Genomic DNA, 7742 nt, shown 5'->3' with positions numbered 1-7742 from the left:
ATGTTTGCATTTTTATCCAATATGGGAAGCCGCATCTGTTGATGAATAGTTATACAATGATGGTCCTTATGAGCTAATTGTTCTACACTTCTTACTAAGTGTAGCTTGTTACATGGGTCGTGAGTGGGAACTTAGTTTCCATTTGGGTATGCGCCCTTAGATTGTTGTTACATATTCAGCCTCTGTTACAGCTACTACTGTTGTTTTCTTGATCTACCCAATTGGTCAAGGAAGCTTTTTTCGATGGCATGCCTTTAAGTGAAATAAAAAATAAAAAATCATAAGATTGAAATATGCTACCACACATATGTAAAAACATGAAATCCTAAAGTCAAAAAATCATAAAGTTTTTCCATCTTGCAATTGAATATTTGAATTTCACATTCAAACTTTTCAAAACCTTTGTTCGATTAAGATGCAAAATAACACAACTATGAATACATAACATTAAGGGCATCATATCATATGATATTAGTAGTGTCACATTCACTTTCATTGACGCTTTCTGTTTGGAATATTTTCATTGCTAAGTTAGATCCTTTTTTCATAATAGAACTCTCAAGTATTTTTTTTTTCAAGGTGTTATAATTTTCATAACAATGATCAATTGCGGATATGGAATACCAATTGACTCAAACATCATAAAAGTGCATTTCATAAACCAATCACCGTTACCATAGCATACTTTTCAAAATCTATTAAAGCCTCTAAACTTAGTCAATGCATGGACATGCTATCCTCCATGATTTTTTCTATTGGCAATAAAAAAAAGGGTTTTACATTATTCATCTAATCACTAATTTTGAAGAAAGATTTTCTTGTGAAAATAATGGTAACATGTTTCTCAATTGAACAAAGTTTGTTTAGAGCAAGTAAAGAATAATGCAAATCGCAAATTGTCTTTGCAAACTACTGCAATTTGTTGAGAAAACTCTATTAAAATGTTTTAGAAACTCAAATAGCTTCAAATGGGTTTTAAGGAAACAATTCAAACATGCATTTATACTCTTATACCTTTATATACTTTTCATACCAACAAAAAAAATGTCTCCTTAAATTCTCCAATCATGAAATTTAGACATTTTCATTATATCTTCGATACATATTCAAATTCTTCAACCGTGTCATTCCTGGATATACTCCTTGCAAAATGCTTAGTAAAGTCTTTAGTATAAACTTATGAGCCTTATACATGGTGGATAGAAATGTGAAAAAAAAAAAAAAAGACACCCGAGAAAGATGACTTATCAGAGGTATAGCAAAATGATTAGTAAAGTTTCAAGTATAAACTTATAAGCACTATACATGATGGATATAAATGTGAAAAAAAAAAAAATAGAAACGCCCAAGAAATATGACTCATCAAGGGTATAGAAGAAGAGTAAAAAATACTTAATAGAGAAAAATGACTCATGCTTTAGGGTGAAGATATGAAAAGTAGAAAAATATGAGTTTCGAAACTTAATAATTGTATTTGTTTTTATCTTTTGTAATGCTCTCTCTATATATTTGTATAATATGTAATTAAAAAACCATTTTTTAATGCATTAATAAAGGTTAACTTTTAAAAAGAACTTAGAAGTTACATCCTTTCAAATAAATAACTCTAAATTCAAAAGTTTATACTAAAAATATTATTTCAAAAATTCAATTTAACTTAAATATATTAAAATTATCTCTTAAAAAAACAATTCTAATACAAATTTTAAAATTATTTATAAAAAAAAATCAAAATCCCTTTCTTTGGGAGTTAAAGCACCCATGTCTCAAACTCTCCACTTCCATGAGTTCCAACTCAATCTTCGTACTCTTCAAGCATAATCAATACCTCAAGAAACCATACTACAGTCCTCAATCATACAAATACAATCATGCACTTTGCTTTCAAAGTCGTGCAAACTTTGAATTTGCTGAGGTGGAGATTTTTATACTCGATTAAAAAGAGAACATGAGATTCAATTTCACTCATGGAGAGGAGAGACGTAGGTTTACTCAAAGTTAAGATCTAATTTTCTAATAATTGGGTTTTTAATTATCATGGCTTCACACATTTGCTAGGTTCAGTGATGATGAATTTCCCCGATTAAGGATAATTGAAGAGGTAATTTGAGGTTGTCTCTTTCTTACATGTAAGCTTCAATGGTGGGATCCGTTGTTTTATGTGATGTATGAGGTTAATTGTGCATGCATCAATGATTGGGGTTGGGTGGAGACTCAGACTGGACCCAGGCTGTGTGGAGTGCCATCAATTGCGGGGATGGGGAATGAGTTTGGAACATGGTGGATTGGAATTGTCACCATTACACCACTTTTGTCCCTGCGTGGAATGTCACACGCTGGAGGGTACGGGGGTGCCTATATGATTGAAAATTGATGCGGCCTGGGTTCACCATAAAAATCAATGAACCCCAGTCCGACACAGCCCTCTGGGGTGTGGCCGTGTGGGTGGGTCGGCCTCCTGTAGTCCAGGCTTCCAGTCTCCTTCCCCTTATTGGTAGAGAGCAGGCCCGCAGGGGTGTTTATATTGGTCACGTAAACATTGGTCTGTTGTTACGATGGTGATAACTGATAAGAGAATCCGAGGCCCCATGTCCTTTGATTTATTGGAGTCGTGTAAGATGTGGTAGCGTAATAAAATCATATGCCCATTTACTCCACTTTCGTCTGCTTTCAAAATTCCCCTGCTCATTTATATGTGATCTGGAAAGAAAAAAAATCAAAAAAGGTGATTGATATTTTAGGAGGTGGAGGTCCAAGGAATCTCCATCATAGGCCATACAGATGGTTGGTGTTCTCACCACCTGAATTCCATATCCGTATTAATTAGGTTTCACTTTTCACTCTTTACTCAGAGAGGCTCCATCATTATTAGAATACTTAGAAACTTGAAGGCCTACCCCCCACCACCAACTCCCCCATTGTAATTATAAATATATTGACTTTCGAAATTGTTGTAATTTCTAAACAGTACCCTGACTGGAACCAACAGTAGGCATGAAAGTGGAGGAGCTGGCGTGGCCGGACTCATCCCCTCCTTACTTCCCGATACATGCAGGGTTCTGGACTTGCGGCCAAGTGTCCAAATGTTTGCTAAAAACTAAGCACTCTGAGAGCCCTGCGCTCTCCGCGTAGCTCCCTTCCCCACTTTTTCTCTATTCTTTTTTTAGAAAAAAGGGGCTCTCACTGGTGACGAAGCCCCATCTGGCATCACCCAGCACTCTCTTCCCGCTCTTCACATTCCTCACGTGCCTTCCTCGTGATCCTCCCCACCATTCTATGCACTTCCATCAATCATTACTACTCTTACGCCTCCTGCAACCGAAATTTCAATTAAAAAAACGAAATTTCTACTACAAAAAAAAGAGAAAGGAAATGGGAACAGAGTTAAACTAACCAGACCATCAACGACTAGGAGTTTTGGGGGCAAAATAGACCTTTCTTATAAAAGAACATAAGTTTTAATCTTATTGTAAAAGTTATATTTAAAGTAGCTGTTTTATTATCATGATATAAAAAAATATTTTTTTTATTAAATTTAAGTTGAAGTCTCCAATCTCCTATTCTCAATTAAGACTTCATTTTTGAATTGATATTCCAATCGACGATTGAGGTTTTATTTTTAACTAAAACCTCAATTGTCAAATGAGGTTTTAGATTTTTTTTTTTTTTAATTTTAATTAAAAATATAAAATTATAAATTATTATTAAAATTAAAAATATATACTTTCATAATAAAAAAAAATCTATATATTTAAACTTAACCATCTAATATTATTTCAATAAAAATAAATTGATATATATAATAATAAATAAATATTTTATTTATCAATAAATTAACAATATTAAAATAATAAAGATATATGATTTATAAATAAGATATAAAATTATATAATTTATCAATTTTTTATATTTTTAAGATATTAATTTATTTGTATTTTAAAAAATTTATCTTTATTAAAATAATAGTATTATCTAAATAATAAAGATATATGATTTATAAATAAGATATAAAATTATATAATTTATCAATTTATTATATTTTTAATGTATTAATTTATTTGTATTTTAAAAAATTTATCTTTATTAAAATAATAGTATAATCTTAAATTTTCATATTTTTCATTATTTTAAAATATATGTTTATAATTTTATGTAAAAAAAATATGGCTTAAAGATATATTTCAAAATTAGTCAATAAAATTAATTAGAAAAAATCTACTACAAAATATAACTTTCTATTATAAAATATAACTTTTAATAGTTTTATCAAAGTCACAAAAAATATCTATTAAATATTTATACAATTAAAAAAAATATCTCTCATATTATATGATATAACTTAAATTAATAAATTATTTACTGAAATAATATTAAATATTTTAAGTTTAAATAGATAAAAAATTTATTATTAAAGAATATATTTTTAATTAAATTTTAAAATAAAAATAAATAAATGAAGTCTCGTTAACGAGACTTTAACTTCTTTTATATATATATATATATATATATATATATATACATTAAGTTTTACAAGAAAGGCTATTTTGCCCAAAACTCTACAACCAGAGCTGTGGGTTAGGAGTTGTGTCTCTTTCATGAAGAAAGAGTACATTTGCTTGCCAGCTACATTTTACACGTGGAACTCTACCAACTGTTTGATCTGATCAACCCCCCTAATCACTCCCAATTTTGTCCCCACCCACCGTACTGTCCTATCTCTACCTGTACACGTTTTCCACTAGTCTCTCTCCACGTGTACCCGGATCTACTTGAGTGATATCGTTGTCCCCCCCCCGGATGAGGGTATTTTTGACATTCTGAGAATCAGTTCAATTAAAGGATGGCGGGTGCATGAAACGTGTCCGGCGCTGCCAAGAAGGAGGGTTTGTCTAAAGCAACGCCTGATCTCAAACACGTGTCCCAGATATTCTATATAAGTGTCAACGGCGTGGACCCACATGTCAAAATCACTCGCCTCTTACGTAGAGGCTTCTGATTGGGCCACCACACCCCCGGAGGAACAAAAGCAGGAATTTTAAATCGTGGAGCAATCTCGCATGACTCTATGTCGACACGTGTCGAGAAGGCTGGTCTGTAAGGCTTTTAAAACACCCCAGGACCACATGCGTGTCAGGAAAGCAAGTTCCTTTCGTCGCGGTGTTTAATTCTTATTGGGCCACGTATTGGGGGTGTGCACAAGAGGAGCCACACGTGGTGGATAGAGAGGGATGAGAGAGGGGGAGATTAACGATGGAGATGGGTTGATTCAGGCAGAGGACCACTACGTCATACGAAAATAGTACGTGTCAGTCTGCCCGTGACGGTGACGGGCAGCTGCCCTACCATGCTCAGACTCAGAAAGAGAGAAGAAAAAGGAGAGAGCTTCTCTTTCTACGTAAGAAAAAGAGTCCAAAGAGGTGGGTTGGGTTTTAAAAGGGTCAGTTCATGAGCGCGCGACCGTTCATTCTCTCACATCCTCTGGTCCTTCAATTTTGAATGGAGACAGGATCGTTGGTTTTTGGGGTTTTCAACTGTGTAGGGCAGAGAAGAGGGGTTCTGTGTTTGTGAATTTTTTTTGGTTGGGGGGTTTTTGTAATGGCGGAGATCTGCTGTGGGGTTGTGAGCGATGGGGAGACGTCCACTCAGTGCGAGCCGAGTTCGCGAGTGGCGAGGCGACGGAGAATGGAGCTCCGGCGTTTCAAGTTCGTTGCCGGTGTGGCCCCTTCAGAGACCGAGAACGGGCAGAAGCGGCGGAAGCTGGAGGCGGCTTATCCTTACGCCGAGGCCTGCTCGTGGAAGTGCGCCAACACCTTTGAAAACTGCGCTTCTGAAGTAGAGGGCAGTTGTTTGCAGTCGGAACATGGAGGCTCCGACAAGGAGCATCCTCAGACGAGTTTTCAGGCGGATCTCCAGATGGAGAATGAGTATCCGAAGTTCGGCATAGCATCGGTATGTGGGAGGAGAAGAGACATGGAAGACGCCGTCGCCGTGCACCCTTCCTTCCTCCGGCAACACCACCAAACCACGAATGGCTCGCACTACTTCGGAGTTTATGATGGTCACGGCTGTTCGCATGTAAGAATCTCGTGTTCCTCTTTCGTTCATCAATTACCTCACGTCCTTCGATGATCCTAGAATATAAACCTTGAGTTCTCTGAATGTTCCACTTTAACAGGTAGCGATGAACTGCAGAGATCGAATGCATGAACTGGTGAGAGAAGAGCTAGAGAACAAGGACACGTGTACGGAGTCAGGTTGGAAGAATGCGATGGAGCGAAGCTTCAGTCGCATGGACAAGGAAGTGAATGCACGGAATATAGGAGCATCAGGAGCCGTTTGCAGGTGCGAGCTTCAAACACCTGAGTGCGATGCCGTAGGATCCACAGCCGTAGTCGCAGTAGTCACACCGGAGAAGATCGTCGTCGCCAACTGCGGCGACTCCCGCGCAGTTCTCTGCCGTAACGGCAAGGCGATCCCTCTCTCCTCCGATCACAAGGTGAGCCTCTTGCCAACCCACGAACTATGTATAATCTAGTACATGCGCGTCCACTGGGGCCACCATGTACTTGACACGACGGACATTTGATAAGCAAAAACTTTAGGATTGGTGAGTCCTGACTCGTTGTTGTCGTGGTTGGTGGTAACAGCCGGACCGCCCCGACGAACTTCAGAGGATCCAGTCGGCCGGCGGGCGTGTCATATTCTGGGACGGACCTAGGGTTCTGGGAGTCCTCGCCATGTCAAGAGCCATAGGTAAAAGCATCAAGAACCAGACTTTCATCAGGTTCCAAAAATATTATCGCGGTTTCACAATCTGACTCCATCTTGGGGGTTTTTTGTTTCTCAAATTCACAGGCGATAACTACTTAAAGCCCTTCGTGAGCTGCGAGCCGGAGGTGACGATCACGGAACGATCGGCGGAGGACGAGTGTCTGATACTGGCGAGCGACGGTCTGTGGGACGTGGTGTCGAACGAGACAGCGTGCGGCGTGGCGCGAATGTGCCTGAAGGGGAAGGTACCGGAGGGTGTGGAAGGGGCGGAGAATGAGGGGGAAGGGGAGGCTTGGGACAAGGCGTGCTCCGACGCCTCCATGCTGCTGACAAAGCTGGCCTTGGCTAGGCACACCGCGGACAACGTGAGCGTGGTGGTGGTGGATCTTAGGAAGGACACGTAGACACCCATTCCTTTTTTTTTCTTTTTTCTTTTTTCCTTTTTGGGTAAATGATGTTTGGGTCCTTTTTTTTTTTTTTTTTAATTTTTGTCCTGTAAGGACGGTGATGGAGTCCTTGTTTTGAGGGGAAATGAAAAAGCGGAAACTGAAATGGGAAATGGGAATACAAACACACAAAATGCAGCCCAGCCTTTTTCATGCTGGTTTTTTCATCATATATTCTGAGTTTTGTTTTCGTTTATTATTCATTCATGCGATCATACAATAAACACTGAGTGGGCGGTTCATGTGAATTTTAAAAAATAATAAATGAAAATTATTGCTTGTGTTTCATGGGTATTGAAATTGCCAATTTGGCTTCGGAGGTGGGGAGGGAGGCCGGCTTCGAATTGGGGATGTTTTGGTGGATTCTCTACCAGTAATTTTGGGTTTTTTAAAACACTTTAATTTTGGAGTTTAGTGGTGGTTAAATGGATTATTAATTAAATGGGGTTGTGGTTTACGCCGTCCATTGTCCAACAAGGCAGCAGGTAGAAGATGGGAATGAAAAGCCAAAAGAAGGAAAGTGAG

General features: G+C 37.9%; 1 protein-coding gene across 1 annotated transcript; it reads left to right on the top strand.

Moving 5' to 3' along the window:
• Positions 1-5396: 5396 nt before the first annotated feature.
• LOC117916603 (probable protein phosphatase 2C 24) lies at positions 5397-7389 on the top strand. Its single transcript, XM_034832720.1, has 4 exons — positions 5397-6075; positions 6176-6496; positions 6648-6753; positions 6856-7389. Exons 1-4 carry the CDS (start codon positions 5596-5598, stop codon positions 7173-7175), a joined length of 1227 nt encoding a protein of 408 aa, XP_034688611.1. The 5' UTR covers positions 5397-5595; the 3' UTR covers positions 7176-7389.
• Positions 7390-7742: the final 353 nt, after the last annotated feature.

Source organism: Vitis riparia, chromosome 6 (genome assembly GCF_004353265.1).
Source record: "Vitis riparia cultivar Riparia Gloire de Montpellier isolate 1030 chromosome 6, EGFV_Vit.rip_1.0, whole genome shotgun sequence".
NCBI lineage: Eukaryota > Viridiplantae > Streptophyta > Magnoliopsida > Vitales > Vitaceae > Vitis > Vitis riparia.
The sequence above is the reverse complement of the archived record's forward strand: the minus strand, read 5'-3'. Positions and strand labels throughout refer to the sequence as shown.